Source organism: Rhinolophus ferrumequinum, chromosome 28 (genome assembly GCF_004115265.2).
Source record: "Rhinolophus ferrumequinum isolate MPI-CBG mRhiFer1 chromosome 28, mRhiFer1_v1.p, whole genome shotgun sequence".
Lineage (NCBI taxonomy): Eukaryota > Metazoa > Chordata > Mammalia > Chiroptera > Rhinolophidae > Rhinolophus > Rhinolophus ferrumequinum.
Window position 1 is genome coordinate 13,610,122 of NC_046311.1, and position 17,827 is coordinate 13,627,948.

At 49.5% G+C, this 17,827-nt stretch overlaps 1 protein-coding gene across 1 annotated transcript in view; it reads left to right on the forward strand.

Moving 5' to 3' along the window:
* ENTREP2 (endosomal transmembrane epsin interactor 2) overlaps nucleotides 1–17,827 on the forward strand; it is a 253,708-nt gene that overhangs the window by 216,924 nt on the left and 18,957 nt on the right. Inside the window, exon 5 of the mRNA XM_033100323.1 lies at nucleotides 15,845–15,952. Coding sequence (XP_032956214.1) covers nucleotides 15,845–15,952 — 108 coding nt within the window. The remainder of the gene's footprint in view (nucleotides 1–15,844; nucleotides 15,953–17,827) is intronic.

Consider the following 17,827-nt stretch of genomic DNA (forward strand, 5'->3'; position numbering starts at 1 on the left):
CCTGAAAATCAAAATTGACTGCTTAAAAATACATATAAACAGTGAACCCAGTTGTTCTCTTTTCCCTGAATGAAAGTGCGCTAAAGCTTTTTGGAAAAGATGTGGCTGGGGTCAGAGGAAGTCTGGTTGCTGGTACAGTGTACTTACAGTATGTCGGGAGCCCTGTCGTGTGTGTCTCGGGAACAGTGTGTGGGGACTGGAGACCCCAGGGAGCCACCCGGGGATCTGAGGAGAAAGGAGGTCTCCCTGGAATCGGGTGCCTGTGATTAGTCCTCATAGGTGTCATTCCGAAAGCTGCAGAGAGTGGCCACTTGTCTGGCCGAGCTCTCTGTTCATTCGGGTGGTGCACCAGGAAACCAGTTGGCAAATAAGTGGTGACATACAGAGCTAGGGGACGTGCCCAAAGTGCATGGTGACAGGGCCTGGTGCCCCTGCACCTGCTTGTTTCATAGAGGTATGGCCCAAGTTCAGTGGCCCCAGCATCCCACCAGAGTGACCGATGTGGCAGGATCCGAGGAAGCCAGGATGCAGCACTCGGGCCCATCCCTTCCGTCTAGGTGTTCCTGCTGTCCCACTCTGCGTGCAGCCATGGTTTCTATTTTCCGGCTCCCTGGGCCTGCGCAGGCTCAGTGCCTGAGGCCCGCTGTGGGATGGGCACCTGGGCAGCCGGGGCTCACACAGAGAGCTCATTCTGACAACTCCCGAGTCACCTCCTCAACCTCGGCACTCTTTCTTTCCATGATTAAAAAATGTAACAAGACAATAGGGCATTATAGTGAGAATGCAACCACTACCCCCAGAAAAGCCGATAAAGCCCGTGGGAATCTCATAGTTCTGCAGGTTCCTGTAGCTCTAAGTGCCACACTCTTTTTCCGGGCTTTCTAAGAGTTTTATTGTGAATGAAGGTCGGATTTGTCAAAGTCATTTTCTGCTGCGTCTATTTCAATGTTGGTATCCTTTCTCTTCTTTAGTCTGCTGATGTGATGAACAGCACTGATTGAGTTTTGAATGGGGAGCCAACCTTGCATTCCAGAGACAATCCCCATTTGGTCATTTTTCCCTCTGCTCGGTCAAGTCCACTAATGAAGGGGCTCTTCACGTGTGACTATGCTTGTTATTTCTAGCAGTTCCCTTTGATTCTTCTGTGTAGCTTCCATCTCTTTGCTTAGTTACCTGTATGAGCTTTTCCACGCCAGCTGGTGTCTGACGGTATCTGCCCTAGGTGAGCAGGTCCTCATGTGTCTCCATCGAGGCGTCTGACCTTCCTCAGAATTTGGGTTAGTTTGTTGCCCTGTAACGTCAGCCGTCTGATGGGTTCAACTTAAGTTCCTCTGAAATTCGTTGAGATATAAGTGCCACACTCTCTCGTTTTCTTGCAACTAGGGGTGCATGCATTTTCAATATAATCACTACTCGTAAAGTTCTTCGAGCCAAGCTGTGCTTGATGACTCCCCCACTATAAAGAGGTCTCTGGTGTTGCTTCCAGTGTTAAAACTCTCAGAGCACACACCCTGCCCCCTTGTGGAGCAGATTTCCAAGGGGTCCACTTCCTGTAGCTTGTAAGTGTTCTTGACCCTTAGCAAAAGTGGGCACAAAGGGGAATGACACTTTGGTTAGGTTCCTCGCTTGCTGTCTTTGGTCAACAATTACAGCATGTTCCCTGGCCTCTGAATAGTCTGACTCGAGGCTCTAGTCATCTGATTAGTAACGAATGATCCATGCCTAATTTCCATATTAAATTATGAATTATCCATACTTTGTATCTGATGAACTCAGTTTCGTGCGGGGGAAAATCCCATGTAATTGGAATCAAAGCTCCTTTGATTTTAGTTGCGTTTGAATTAACTGACTTAATGAGATTGGTCTATTTGCTTACTGTTTTCCCCGTATGCCCCGCCCCCCTCCCCCCACCCCCCTCCCCCTCCCCCTCCCCCCTCCCCCCTCCCCCCTCCCCCCTCCCCCTCCCCCGCCCCCTCCCCCACCCCTTCCCCCTCCCCCGCCCCCCCGACCCACTGATACCTGGGAGGTTGTACAGGCACCGTCCGTCATCAGGGAAAACATGCACAAAGCCAGTCTTCCTGGCTAATGAAGGCTGTATTTGGAATCCAGATTTTGCTTCACGTATCCCTCAGCTTGTTTTTGGTAGTGCGGGGGCCCCAAAGCCCCCTCTCCCTTGAGCTCTTTTTCTGCCTTTCCTAGCTAACCAGCCCTACTCCCAGTCCCTGGTTCAACAGAGAACCCCTAGGGGCAGACGAGACTCTCTCTTGAGGGTATTGATAGTCTTTTAAGCAGAATACCTCATGCCTTGCTCAAGTTTGCGGCTCCATCCTGACAGGTTAGGGGGCGTGGGGGGGGGCAGGGCAAAGGGCACAGCACATGGAAGGGATCTAGAACGCCATCGTGCCACACACGGGTTCCCAGAATTGTGGAGCTAGACGGATGGAGTGTCCTGTTGTGCAGTTGCCAATTGTGTGGGTGAGAGGGCAGCAGCCAGAGGGAGGTCAGCGGGGCGCGTCTGGTGGTGGGCGGGGCTCTCAGCGGGTCTCAGTTCTCCCACAGCGACGTCCTGCCCCCTGACGGTGGGGCCTGGCTATGGCATCGCACCACCACTAGTCTGTAAATAGGTCTAGAAGTGAGGGTTTTGGCATCTGCTTTCCCAAAGCATTGGACAGTCGTGGGCAATTGCTCCTGAAAGAACACATCTACAGTTTCCTTTTCCTAATAAAATGGTGTCTAGGCCTTTGTAAGACAAAATGATAAAATAAATGGTAGCAAGGTGTTTTGGTAGTTTGGCATCTTAGTCAAGCCAAATTCAACACAAGATTGTGACATATTTTCTGATTAGCATTAACAGAATTTTTAAAAGGTTACAAAAATCAGAACTGTTAACTGACAGAACGTGCACGTGCTGATATTATATCCACCCCAACTTGAATTCTTTGCTGTATCCCAGAAAGTCATTAGGGCTTTATTATAATGACGCAATGCTGATTCAAAACAGAGTTAAAGGTCTTTTTCTTGTTTCATGTATCTGGTTTAATTTATCGAGCCATCGTAAACCAAATTACCCAAAGAAGCCTTAGCGATGGGCAAGGAGATAAAAGTTTCCCAAGAAGTCAATCAGTTACTGACTTGATGTGCTTTCTTATCTCCAAGATGCTTTATCTTTGTCTCTAAGAAAGATTTTTTTTTTTAATGGCCAAGGCAATTTCCTAAAGAAACTAGAGACCTGAAACGTAAACTCATCGTCTAATCTTGACTGACTTTTTAACCATGCTAAAGAAATAAGAATGATTCTGAGAATAAGTGTCTGGTCAATATTTTGTGACGAAACTCACAGCATTGACTAGCCGTATAAAACACTACACACACACACACACACACACACACACACACCTGCTAGAAGGGGCCTTTCCTTCTTCACAAGTGGGCAGCTACACAGAGCAAGACGTATGCTACATACAGCTTTCTTCTCCCCTTCGGGTCCCTAAGGGGGACGGGAGTGGGTCCCTGTGGCCAGGAGTTCTTGCAGGATGGAGGAGGAAGATGAATTTGAGGCTCTGAAGTATTTCCAGACTAGCACGAATATCCACAGTTTGTTTAGAGACGGCGTGGTCTAAAGCAGGACACCATAAATACCCTAGCTTGAAGGGTATTTGTCACAACTGTGAGTTGAACCCATTTCCTAAGGCAAACTTAGCCTTAGACAAGCAAAAACTCACAGACAACAGTTTAGTGGTGACCAAAGGGTAAGGGTATCAAATTTATGGTGACGAAAGGAAAACTGACTCTGGGTGGTGAAGACACAATGCAACCTATAGATGATCTAATACAGAATTGTACACTTGAAACCATGTAATTTTACTAACCATCGTCACCCCAATGCATTTAATAAAAACAGAAATGTGCTATCAAAAAAAACACAAATGCAGTTTCACAGACACATACTCGAACAAATATTACACCCTACAGAAAGCACGTTGCCTAGGCCTTAGCCGGTGGTTAGATAGTTCAGGTTGCAATGATAGCTCATAGCTGAATAGCACAGCTCTACTTCTTTCTCTTCTCGAGACACGGGATAGGAAGTCAAGCACTAGTGCTCTTCTGTTGAATAAGGAGAGACTGACACCAACCAAACCTCGCCCGCCCTCATGGAAACTGCTTTCTGTTCTCTGTGACCCTGTGGTCATTTGTTTTGTGAAATGAAAACAAATCCTGACTTAGATAAGGAGGGACTTTTTTCAGAAAGGCTATTGCGACAGGGTAACGCTTGGAACTTGGGAGCTGCCAACATATCAAAACCCAACCGAAAGGGATTTTCTTTGCTGGAGGAGGGCGGGAGAGGAGTAAGTAACGCCCAGCAGAAGCTAAAGGGGAGGTTGGGTCTCCCTGTGGCCAGCCAGTCGCCCGACATGTCTGCTGGGGGGCAAGCGGAGTTCACGGGCTTGTAGGGGGGAGGGAACCCCCAGACGAAACGGGGTGAGAAATGGGCAGGACGTGAATATAGGCCTGTCCTCCTTCATTCACGAAGATGGTCTCTTAGCACATTGACTTCTTAAAGTGACCCATAAGCCACATTCACTTTCCCTGTAGTCGTTTTAGGTACGTAATTCAGTTAGTTCCTGTCACTGGGGCACCACGCTGGCCCCTCCAGCCCCTCCAGCACGTCCGCCCCTTCTGTCATCTCCCTGCTGCCCGCTGAGCCGCCTCCTCCAGGAGTGGCCCTCATTTCTCCTTCCCCTCCAGGCCTCTGCACTTGGCCTTCTCTCCCAGAAGCACATCCCCACCCCTCTCCATCGCCCTGCGCTTGTCTCACTCCTCTCTTGACGTAGAAGTCGTGTCCCCCTGTTAGGGTGCTGCTAGGTTTCATGGCACCCAAGTCTTGGTAGCTTTTCTGGAGCATGGCCAGCCCTGGCTTGTGTGTGTTCTTCTAGAAAGCAGTGTCCTTCCAGTTCATGAAGCTGCCACCGAGCCGCTGAGCTTTTGCAGCTCCCACTGGAGTGACTGGCAGAGGCTTACAGGGGAGGGGAACCCTGTGGGGTCACGCCCACGGTCCTCACCCTGTGGCTCCCTAACGGGACCCGTTGTCTCAGCTGCCGCCCCCTTTCCAACCTTGTTCATGTTTGAGACGTCCTATCCAGTCCTAGTAATGGCATCACCACTTCCTGGCTGCTGGGGTCAGGGAGCTGGGGTCACCCCTCCGTGTCCTTCTCCTCCTTCCATTTGTCGTGTTACTAACCCTCTCCCCTGGACGCCACCTGCTAAAAAGCCAGGGCACTGACGGAGACAAGGGAGCTAGAGTCACAGCTGCGGACGATTCGGGGCCACGAAGTGTTTGGGGCGTGGGGGGAGGAGGAGGTGATGGCCAGATTTCCTGTAGACATAGATGACCCAGCGGGACTGAGTCACTGAGGCCAGTTTGGGCAGAGACAGTGAGGGCCCCCCTGCAGGGCCACAGCAGGGGAGGAAAAGAGGGCCTGGACGGGATAAAGACTCAAGAGGTAAAACGGACAAAGCCTGACCCCCAGGAGGCGAGCGAGATGAAGATATTCTAAAGCCACCGGGGTGCTGGCCCACTGAGGTGGCCTGTGGTCCAGGGGTCTGGGACGACCAGGGCCTGAACGTGACTGGGCGCCCGGCCTGCGTATGCCACCCTTCATGGGGGTTCCGTGGCCACACGAGAACCCACAGGGCCCAGCCTGCGGCTCCTGTGCCCTCGGTCCTGTGCCCGCCTCTGGGCAGATGGAGAAGCCTTCCCTCCACTCTCACGCCTCTTCTCCCCCGCGCCCTCTTCCCACTGGGCAGTACTGGCCTCCTTGCTCTGAAAGTGACCTTGTGTGACCCGGGATGGCCTGTCCCTCGTGGCCCCTCCTGAATGCACTAGGGGCCCACACAGCCCTGCACACGGAGGGTGTGGGTGCAGGTGGGGGCTGAGGAGGGCGTGGGTAGGAGTTTTTTCTCCCGGAGTCCAGTGAATGCACGCTCCCTCTTTCCCCATCTACTGTGGCCTGTTAACGGAATTAAACAAGGGCTGGAGTCATTGCCTGTAACCCAAGAAAATGAAACTCAGGAACAACCAATCACAAAGCGCCAACTGGGCTTCCCAAATCTGGCAGCCGCATAAGCTTCAGCCAGTCGGATCCTTTCCTTGCTTTGCTTCTGCGTCTCCTCTATAAAAACCTCTCCCCAGCTCCTGTCAGTGAAGCTCTCCTAAGCACCATTGCTCTGGCCCTATCTGATTCGAACCGATGTTTGCTCAGATACACTCTTGAAATGTTGACTGTGCCTCAGTTTATCTCAGAACAGCCCTTAGAGGGCATTTAAGGAAAATGGTCTAGTCTGGATGGCATGAGGAAAAGAGACATGCTTATACCTTTAAAGAAATGTTGGAATATCAGTGAAATACAGATGGGGAATGTTACTTCTGGTTATAAATAGTTTCAAAGTATGCAAGAGGCAAAAGGCTAATAAGATCATTTAAATTATGTCTGTGTGTTATTCGGGATTTCCCACGCGTCTCTTCATTCTTTTTAACTTCATTCTTAAGCTGCCTGGGCTTTAATCAAACTCACTCCCCTTCACTGCAGTGGGGGGAGTAAGATACGTAGCCAGGGGACGGAACCTTGGGAGTCAGAAAACTAGCAGAAGCATGAAAAGGGGACAAACATTAGAATTCTTTTCTTCCGTCCGTTGAACAAAAGGAGCAACAATATAGAATCAGTTTCAATGGCAAAAGGGTATTTTTCCACCTGTTAAATACCTGACAATGCTTCATATTGTTTACAGACAAGTAACTTACTTATTTGGGTCGTGCTGGTCCTCTGGGCCCCGGGGATGAATGTAGGGATGAATTTCTCAGTTGACAGAAATAACACCAAACATGACATAAGCCGTCATACCAGACAGCAAAATGGAGGGTGCCCAGCCTTCCCTGGAGCGGGTGACTTCCTCCCCTACGTTCTAGAACCTTCCAGTCGTGAGCCCACCTGGCACCACAGGAGGGTTCTCTTGGCCAGCTCCTCAGGGCTCCACCTGCTTCCGTCTCACATCTAGGCCGGTCCTTACCCCACAGATGAGGAAGTGGGGCCCAGGGCAGTGAGTAGGCACGCAGAGCCACGCACCCACGAGTGAGCGAGGGGCCGGAGTCTTCCTGTGGTGTGAGCAGGGGGTGACGCAAAGGGGACTGGGGAGCTTTGTGTTGGGGGCCAGCATCTATCGTAGTCATGTAGAGGCAGACGGTGCGATGGGATTGGCATCCCATAATGAGCCCCCGCAGAACCAGGGTTTGGTCTAAAGCAGTCCCAGCGTTTAGCATCCTCCTGGGCCCTCCTGCTCAGTCCGTCGCTGGGCAGGACTCTGCCTTCCTGGTCACAGTTGACTGACCCAGGAGTGGACACCTGCCCAAGCCGGGAAGCAGAGAGAGCTCAGCCAGTGGCTCAGAACCAGTGCCAGACGCCCACCTGGGAGCTGGGCTGCGGAGAGAACAGAACACCACCACAGGCAGCATGGTGGTGAGGCAGAAGGGGGCTGGAGAGAGAGGGGGCCGGCCAGGCAAGGAGCAGAGGTGTCATCCACTGCCGCGGGCAGCCCTTCGCAGGGATTAAGCTGGGAGGGACAGGAAGCAGATCCTCTGGTGGCTTTTGGAGCACACACAGCTCGTGGGCAGGAGTGGACCCTGGGAGCTGGGAGGCCACTGGCCCAGAAAGAGGTGGAGGCTCGGCCGGGGGCTGGCGCAGCTGGAGCACAGAACAGAGCCCTGGTGAGCTTTGTAGCTGTATTGACAGGCACCACGGAGGGGTTAGATGTGGGGTGCGCCGGGCGAGTGGGACCAAGGATGACACTAGGATTTTGGCTCCACCAGCCACACCGATGGCATTGCCGTTAAACAAGAACAAAGAGCATTCTAGAAGGGAAGGGGTCCTGTGTTCCTGTTACCCTCGCTGCTCTTCCTCTGCCTTCTCCCCAGGGATGGGGCTCCCACTCGTTTTCTCTCTTGTGTCCCCGCTGGCCTGTTCCCCCCTGGGGTACGGACCCCTGTACAAGGACTGCAGCCTGAGCCCTCGCCTGTCACGGGCTCTTCACCGCTGACCGCCCTCTGTGCAGGGGGCCGCGTCGCCGCTGTCCCTGGAGTTAAGTGAGGAGGTGCCAAGCGGAGGAGACTGGATTAATACGGTGCTTACCCAGGTAATGGCTCAATCGATGGCATCCTGCATAGTCAGAGCTAAATCAATGAGTAACGACGGGGCAGTAATTTGCTGTTTTGATCTGATTCCCAAAGTCCAGATTGGTCCCTGGCCTTGTGCCTGTGGATTAATAGGGCCGACTAGTCGATTCTTCCAGTGCTGAGATTTTCTTGTAAGCGGGCTCCCACCTCAGTGGCCTTCAGCTCCTAAGTTTGCAAAGGAGGTACATGAGGTTCTTCCATGAGCGCAAACACGCTGCTGCTCTTTACCTCCTCGGGGAATTATTATTTCTGTGTTAGAAGATGCAGCACAGTAATTGCAGCCCCTTGAAGCCAGCTGAGGTGTGCCCTGGTGTACCACACGTGGGCCGTTTGCACACCTTGGGCACCGCTGGTTTCTAGACCACGCTATTGAGAGCGTTTGAACAAAGGTTCTACACGGCTTTCCGGTAAACACAGCATAACGGCTAACGCTGCCGACAAAGTCTGGTCGGCAAGACTTTTTTTTAAATTGCAAGCCATTCCCTGTGAAAACACAGAAAACATCACATGGCCCATTGCTATTCGCACCAATGGCAGATGACGTTGAAGCACCTGAGACATTTTATCAGCACCCAGTCACCTCCTCTGTGGGCCTTGTGTCCCATGCTCTATACAGCTCCTTCCCTGGTGACTTGAGTCCTTAGGTGTCACCTTCCGTCACTGCCTCCTGCTGTGCCACATGCAATCTCCTCCTTAAGGGACGTGCGCGGCTTGGGCAGTTTCTGTAACCTTCTGGTCACTTTCAGTTCTTGACATTGACTTTTGTCCCATTCAAAGCTGCCGTCCATGTGCAGTTTAGATGCCCCTTCTGTGGAGGGAGGCCGTGGTTCCTCTTTACTCTTTGCACCCTGGCATCCGTGGGGTGAGGTCTGGGACACTTCCATCCTGACCCGTTGGGTCTAGTCCCTCTGGGTAAAGAGCAGGGGAGCATCTAAGGGAGGTAGCCTTGTTCTTCTTCTGCCTGCTCTTGATCAGTCCCGTGGAGCTGGTGTGGCTGGTTTCCTCTGCAGTCCGCTTCGCCCCGTCCTCTCCCTTACTCAGAGGGTCGCTCCCATCTTGACAGCAGTCTGTGCCCCTGGCTCTTCGCCCCTTTCTCTGTGGTTTGCCCAGAGCCCTGGGGATGCAAAGCCCCTTACTAGGCACAAATAGTTTTCTTGACCTTAAAACTTGATGGAACTATACGTAAATCTGTAGTCTATGAATTCAAATTATTTACACAGATTAGAGGTTAGGCAATTTACATCCCTCCACGAAAGGCTAAAAGCTTTTGCTGCAGAGGGTAGAAAACAGGCTCTGAATGACCAAAGAAGGTACAGTTCTGGAGGGTGTAAATTTCCTCCTGGGTCCTTGCTCAAAGTTAAAAGTGCCATTGAATAAACAACACAAATCATGTGAGGAGCGAACCTATCCTCTGGTGGGAGTGTTTGGGTTATGGATGGTGCCTGAGAGGGCAACGCAAGGCCAGAATTGGCTTCAGTTTGCAGAGATCCTACATGGGATGTTGGCGTCTTGAAATTACACCTCTCACAGATCCCCCATGAATCACTTACCTTCTCCATAGGACAGCCTAATTTTAGCTCTTTTTGTACGATCAGTATTCAAGCCAGCTACCCAGAGCGCTGTATATAAGAACTGCTTTCTGCAGAGACAAATTAAATGGCCTGGGATCTGTTCCAGGGTGAGCTCTTTGCTAGAGAAATTTTATGGAAACTAGAAGTCACAAATTTTACACACACATACACAGATCATACTACCAACTAGAGTTTTGCACAGAGGTTTTGTAGAGTCTTGCTTATGCATTATTTTGTTTAAAGCTGGTAGTGATATTTTCCTCTGTGTGTGGTTGGAAATTGGAAATTAAGCATATCATTTTCTTCTGGTCTGAATTTAAAACTCAGGAGAGCACTGTGAAATATTTTATACATTTTCAGATAAATATTTACCCATTTTGAATGAGATATTCTATAGAGAATGCAGAAGACTCTTCTCAGCTCTTGAGGTACTCTCGAGATGCAGGTGGAATATACTGTCAGGATTTGTGGAGGCTCTGAGATTTTTACCCACTTTCAAGACAACACACCAGCTGTTACGGTTTACTGTTACTTCCCTGGCAGAAGACGTGAGACACTTTGTTTAGAGACAAGAGACTTTATTACTTACGGCAAATGCAGTAGCCGGAGCTTCGTGTTGGGTTGTGTCAATTCCCCGTGGCCCCCGAGTCTCAGGGGATGAGGTACAAGGCCCTCCATGGTGCCTGCACAGGTGGCGGGCTACATTACAAGAGAGGAACACTGAGCTGGGGGGCGGGGGGTCTGCTGCCTTTGTAGAAAGCCAGCACTTCATGTAGGGGCGGCGATGTTACCTCTTTCCTCAAGGTTGCCCATTGCAAGCACAGCCCTGGGAACTGGGCCAGGTAAAGAGAAGGCCTACCACAGTTGTTGGCATGTCCAGCAGGGACTTGCGGGCATGCCCAGGCATCTCCCAATGCACATCTGCCTTACATGGCCTTACGTGTCAGGCAGTCCGCCACCAGCGTCTAACGTCACGAGGCAGCAGAGAAAAAAACGGTGCAGGTTGCCGTGGGAGTTCAAAGGAAGAAAAATCCCTTGCGATGTCAGCTGTGTGAGAAGAGGACACTGAAGGAAGTGAGATTCCACCTGGGCCTCAAAAATGGAGCCACATCTGGATCTGAGAGACGGAGGCGTGTAAGAAATAATTTTGCTCAGAGAGCCCTTTGAAAGACTCCGCCGCGTAGGGCGAGTTAGGAGAAGCAGAGAGAGTGGTTGGGAAGCTGGGGAAATTGTCCAGGTGTGTGTGTTACTGAAGACTTGAGCTGCACTGTTCCCGAAGTGGAAAGCGAGGGACAGATGGAAAAGAAATACAGAGAGTGCGTCAGTTCAGGCTGGTGATGGAAGACCACGTGTCCAGGATTTGGTGCTAGTCATGTATTTGCTTCAGGCTCAGCACAGACCAGTCTGCTTAGGAGTGTATGTCGTGTAGGAGGTTTCAACTCTGGAAGTCGTGGAGCGTGGCCCTCCCCCCCTTGAACATGGCAGGGGTTGGTGACAGGCGTGGTCTCCAGCGTCTTATCTCTTCTAACATCCTGTTTTCCCACATTTAAGTCCTGTTGCTACCAGGAGAGACCCACAAAGATAGTGATCATTGTGTCATATAAGTGGAAAGCTTCCGTCGGATAATTCCAATAAAGCCCTGCCCCTGCCCTTGTAATTATAACACACAATTACTTATTTTTTATGCTATGAGCCTTTTCTTATTTCCCATCGTTATACCTTGGCTGACTGTTCTCCTATGAGATCTCTTTTTGATTAAAAAAAAAAAAGATGTAAAAAAACAAACAGACTGGTAAATGAACTAATAGAAGTGAATATAAGACCATTTGTCCCCTGGACAACAATATTTCCAGCAACCGAAGGAATCAAAATCCTGAATTTTTAATGTTTCTTAATGTGTCATTTCTCACGGCTGTCACCTTTCTCTGTCCATTGTGTTATTAATATTCAGAATTGGGCTGGAGGGAATTTTAAAAGAATTTTTCGTTTGTAGGTTTACCTAAGGAAAATCGTTTTCCCCTCTTGTTTTTGTTTTATACATGATTTGTTGTATATATGATTTCCATAATTTTCTCAGCATAAGTGTGCGCAATGGCTAGCACCAAAACTCAGTATCACAGTGAAAGACCTGCCTCGTTTTCCCACTTGTCCCTTTGGCCCTGTGAAGAGACTTTATGGAATGTGGATTTCAGAGCTGGCAGAGAACTCTCTGATAAAGCCGTCAAGAGGCAAGGGTAAAGGCATTATTTATATTAGAAAGAGAATTCCGAGGAAACACATAAACACAATTCCAGGTAGTGTGCAGTTACCCAGAGAAAAGCCAAGCATTTAAACAGCTGGAAAAAGAAGAAAACAGTGTTTCTGGCCTGTGTTGGAAATGAGGACGCTCCAGGAGATCTGAGACTTAACTCAGTGTGAATCTCCTTGTGCATATTCATGCAAAAGCCTGTGGTTTGGGTTTCTTTTCTGTTTTATTTGGTTGCAAATGAGCGTATGTGCAAAATTCATGTATTTTCAGAAGGGCGTTCATTTCAATGTCCCTGGACTATGTGGTCAATAGACTGAAATTTCAAGATTGAGGACACAGTAAAGGTAGTTTTTATATTTTTAATGATGATACAATAAGAGGTGTCACTATTTTAGTTGTGATTTTGAATTGCTCCCTAAAGATAGAAATCTATAATTAAGATTTCCACATACTGTCTCCGGTGATTTTCTGGTGTATGTTTAAGGTGAGAATGGTGAGTTCATCCAAGAACGCCCTCTTCTCGAGGGCGTCTGGTGGGTCTGGAGACGGGAATGAGCACCCAGAGCCATCAGATACACCAAGGGCGTCCCCAAGGTGAAGGCACAGCGTGACCCTATGGAGACACCCTGCTACTCACCTCCAGTCCAGCCTTCTGACCTGAGCTTCAGACCCACATTTCCAGCCAATCAGTCACATTTCTGTGGGACAGGCCCCCGCAACTCAGCCTCGCCGTGTCCCAGACCCCATGGGTCATTCACCTTCTATGGCTGCTGCTCTTCCACAACCGCTGGCGCAGCTGTGGCATCTCATGTTCCCCATCCCCGTGTGTGCCTTGGAATCGTCTCCCAGCCGTTCTCCTGCATCCCAGCCGCCCCAGGCAGTAGCTGCTCCCTGTTGGTTTCAGGCTCCACGCGCTGTCACTCCCAGTCTCCCTGCTTCCTCCCCGTGCTCTGGAGGATCCCCTCTGAGCAGCGTCTAACTGGTCAACCCTGTTCCCAGCCTGTCCCTTCAGCAGGTGTTGACTGAGCACTGACTCCATCCCATTTTCTGTGCTGGAAGATTTAGAATAATGTTATGGCCTTCAGTGAAATCTTATTCATACACAAATGTAAAAAGGCCCTGGAAAAGGCATGTTCCTCAATCCTTTGTGAAAACAGGTTGTGTTCTCTCTTTCCCGACATTGCATATCTTCAGAGGTGCCTCACCACCTACAAAACAAAACCCAGTCTCCGTAGCCCCTCTCCAACCCATCCGTGCCGTTGTGCCCACAATGGGCGCCCATCCCGCCCCATCTTTAGTGGCTGCAGGAGCACGAAGGACACGTGAGATGGCCATAGTCACCTTGGACAGGATACTCCAGGCAATTGTCTGAGCCCTGCTGCAGCCACTTAGAAAACTGAACCCAGAAAGCCACCAAGAGCTTCTGTCCAAGATACAGTTACAGAGACTAGGTCTCACCCAGATTCAACACCCCCATAGAAAACAACCCCCCCCAAAAAAAAAACCCCACAAAATATGAAGACAGTGACCATCCGGCAACGAAGGACAGTGATCCCTTAAATATGGTCAGCGAATGAGGCGAACCCTGTAATGGCCCCAACTTACTGCCTTGAGAGGGGGTCCAGGTCACAGGGCAGGGAAGGGGGACTCAGGAGGGTCCCTGAAGATTCCCTGCGTTTGGAGACGGAGCTGAGAATCCGAGGGCGACAAAGGCCTGGAGACCAGTGTTCTCAGGAGAGAGAGGACTGTACCAAGAGAGGAGCCTTGGAGTATTCAGCTGAATCCTTATTCGCCCATGCACATGAAGAAACTACTTGAGTTTTGGGAAAGAACCACCCCAAACCTTAGAGATAACAGTGTGTGGTGCTCACATAGGTCTGGGCGTACGACCTGTTCACACGTTGTTCAGAGTGCTCGGAACTCTCTTACCTCTAGGAGAATAATTAGCCCCAGACCGAGCCCTGCTTCAGTTGCTCCTCACGCATCTTAAAAGCAAGACTTCATTCTCTGTCTTCACACTGGCACTGGGCTGTATAACCTTAGGAATGTGTATATGTTTTGTTAACTCTGTCTTCTGTAATATTATCATAATAACACGTCTTTGGGCCATTGTACAAGGTGCCCTTGAGGACAAACAAGCAAGTTCTGAGGAAGGGCATTGAACCATGACTTCTGTAGTCATATGCAATTTACAGGAGATTGGGGAACTTTCTCAAAGGGTGCTATAGATTAGAATGTATGGGCTCACGTATACATGAGCAAGCCCCAGGATTGCTGGCAGCCCAAGCAGTCGTTTGGATACATCCCCAATGCGTGTATAATGAGGAAATATTGCACAGTGAGTATTTCTCACCTCTTCTTAAGGATTTGTCAACCCCTTGATCATATCATTGAAACTAACCTCATTAAACTATAGTGTTTTGGTGAAAGATGCATTTTTCCTGATAGCTTTTTTGGTATTTTTTATATTTGTGTATGAATAAGATTTCATTGAAGGATGTAACATTAGTCTAAATCTTTGGTCATTTTTGTGAATCATGGTTATTTTCTTCCTCTTTCTGGCATGGATTTGAGAGTAAATTTCCTAAAGAAGAATGAATTGCGCTTGGACAGATAAAACTCCATGAAGTGTGCCCTCTAAGATAGAGCACGAGACAAAGATACATGTTCTCTCCATCTTATTCATCTTATTCTCATTTGTAGTTCTTGAAGTTCTAGCTAGTGCTATAAGACAAGAAAAAGAAATAAAAGACATACCAATTGGAAAGGAAGAAATAAAATACTTGGATGAACCTTGAGGGAATTAAGCTGAGTGAAAATAGCTAATTCTGTATGATTCCACTTGTATACCACTGTTGAGATGACAAAATTATAAAAATGGAGACTAAAAATGTTGGCAGAGGTTGGGAAAGGGAGAATGAATGGGGAACAGAGGGAGAGAGGTGGGTGTATCTGTAAAACGGCAGCAAAGTGTGTGTGTGGGGGGGGGAGGGTCCTTGTGTTGTGTTTGTCTCTTGACTGTGTAATTGTCAATCCTGGCTATGATACCGTGCTATAGTGTTGCGAGATTCTAGCACTGTGGGGAAAGTGAGTTAAGGATACACAGGATCTCTCTGTATTATTTCTTATAACTGCGTGTCGATCTACAGTTATCTCAAGATAAAAAGTACAATTTAAAAACTTCGTATTTTATTAAATACTTGCCAAAATTCACGTTCTATTTTGTGATGGATAAAGATTGCCTGCCTACTTAAATGTTGACCATTTCAAAATTTCCTTAGTCAGTGACTACCTAATAATTACCAAAATTGTAAAATACGTCATTTAGTATCTCAGAATAATTTAACCAGCACTGCAAAAAAATAAACAAGTGTGTCTCATTAAAGACCAGGGTTTTGTTTGGTTTTGTTTTGTTTTTCACTTACTGGATTACTGGTTTTTTATAAAAGCAGATAACTCAGGAACAGCCAGATGGGAGAGATGCAGAGAGCAATTGTGTTTGCAGAGTGGGGGCGCACAGACTTCCGTGCCCTCCCCAGGTCCATCACTCTACTCGATGTCCCCATATTCATCCACCCGGAAGCTCTCTGAACCTAGGTTTTGGTGTTTTTAATGGAGACTTCAATACATAGGCACGTAAAGGTCAGATTTGATGATGGGGAAAAAAAAATTAAAAATCGCAAAGCCTCCATGAAGTGGAGGCAGTTGGTCACACTGATTCTGGACCCTGACAGCAATGCTGAGGTCCCGCCACCTGGGTTGCAGGGTGAGGCTGACCTTCTCCTTCATCTTTTCTCGCAGGATCTCCTGTTCAGCGTGTGCGCCCTCAATGTCCTGTCCACCATCGTGTGTGCGTTGGCCACCGCCATGTGCTGCATGCAGGTGGTCTCCTCTGACGTCCTACAGATGGTGAGTGGCCCTCTCCTTCCAGAGCACACGACATATGGCGGACCTGAGCCCTTCCTCTGCCGGCCGGTGGAACCATGGGAGTGGGCACTTCTGGCTCCAACCAGAAGCCCTGAGGACGATAGTCCCATGAGGGCCGGGGGCTTGGTGACCCTTGGCGGTCCCTTCATGCTGCCCTCTGGAAGACAGAGTTGGCATATTTGGTGCCGTTGATGCATTTACCTTAGGTGTCATTGGAGCTCCATATTAGCAGATGCCTGTCACCTTGCTGTGTGCCCCTGAGTCCTTTTAGTCCTGTCGTCCTAGACGTCTGCTGGCCCTGGCACCTCCAGAGCAAGGCTCCTTCCTCAGGCTTCAGAATGCAATTTTAATGCAGGAAGGTGTTTTAGGAGATGCACTCTTCTCAAGTTGAAACACTGCTGATTGGTGCTGTTTAGATTTCCTAATTAACGCTGAGCTCATTGCCCAGTGGCAGGTTACTGGCTGGCCAGCATTTGACCCTCTGGCCAGAGTCTCTCAGAGGAAGAATTACTGCTCCCCAGGGGGGCGCAATGGGCCCAGAGCGGGGGGGTCACACACTTCTTAATACATGTTCATAAGTGCTTGCTTAGTAACTAAGGAAGGCTCCTCTTCACCGTGACTGGAACACAGCCCACCGTTCAGCGTGTTACCACCGCAGGCAGTGTAAGAAGGAAAGATGTTCTTTGATGCCAAGGGTAGGAATCCTCTCTCTCTCTCTTTCTCTGTTTCTGTCTTTGTGTCTGTCTTTCTCCATGTCTCTCTCTTTCTTTGCCATTCTCTTTATCTTTGTCCATCTGTGTGTCTTGTCTCTCTCTCTCTCTCTCTCTCTCTCTCTCTCTCTCTCTCTCTCTCTCTCTCTCTCTCTCTCTGTTTCTGTTGACTTGCCCCTTTTGAGATCTCCCATGCCTCCTCCCCAATGTTTTCTGTGTCTCATGAAAGAAAAAGTAAGTTATTCTTTGGTCGTCTGTTTTATTTGCTCTTTCTCATCCATCGGTGGCAGTACGTCAGTTAATAACGATACAGGGCCCGGGAGCATCGTTACCAAGACATTAAAAATTTATTGGTGCTAATCGTATGCAGCATGCAGCCTTTCTCGCAGCGCATATCCACACAGCTGTCACAGCAGGCTGGCCTTTCCAAGAGGTCACCGTTTTCCGAAAGGTAACTAATTAAGCAGTTATTCCGCGGCGCTAACCTCGTGGCCTTGCTCACTGGGGCCTCATGTCCGTGATTTCCTCCAGCGTGTCGCGTAAAGGAAAGGTTAACTACCACGGGGTTCTCCTCAGCTCAGCACATTTTCCTCTTGATCTGTAAATATCACACCAGTGACCAAACCAGCAGCACCAAAGGGTTGTAAACGCTCCGAGTGTGCGTTCCCTGGTTTCAAGCACTAAAATGGACATCACCGACTAAGTAACAGTCTCTCGTCGCTATAAAAGTACATAGAGGGGTACCCTGGTGTGCAGGGTCCTTCTGCCTCCTATGGGCCTGGACTCCCGCCTGTCCTGTGACGCACGTGACTCTGGACGTGTCACTGAGGCGCCGCGAGCCTCAGCGTCCTCACCTAGGAAATGGGCCTCGGGAGAGACCTGGCAAGTGCTCAGTGAGGGGACCCGTGCTGACTGTTAAATGTGGAGGGGATGTCATTCTGGTACTGGGACACTGCAGCAGGGGTCCGTGAAGTCCTTCGTCGGCTGTAAAGCGCTGTAGGAAGGGCAGTGCTGTCACAGCCGCGGTCCTCCCAACCCTGGTGGTTTCATCGCTAAGTACTTGGCTTGCTTCTAACCTGTGGCTCGGAAGCAGAAATCACCACGATTCCTGCTGCGCGTCCTCCCGTCATGACCACGGGCTGGGGAG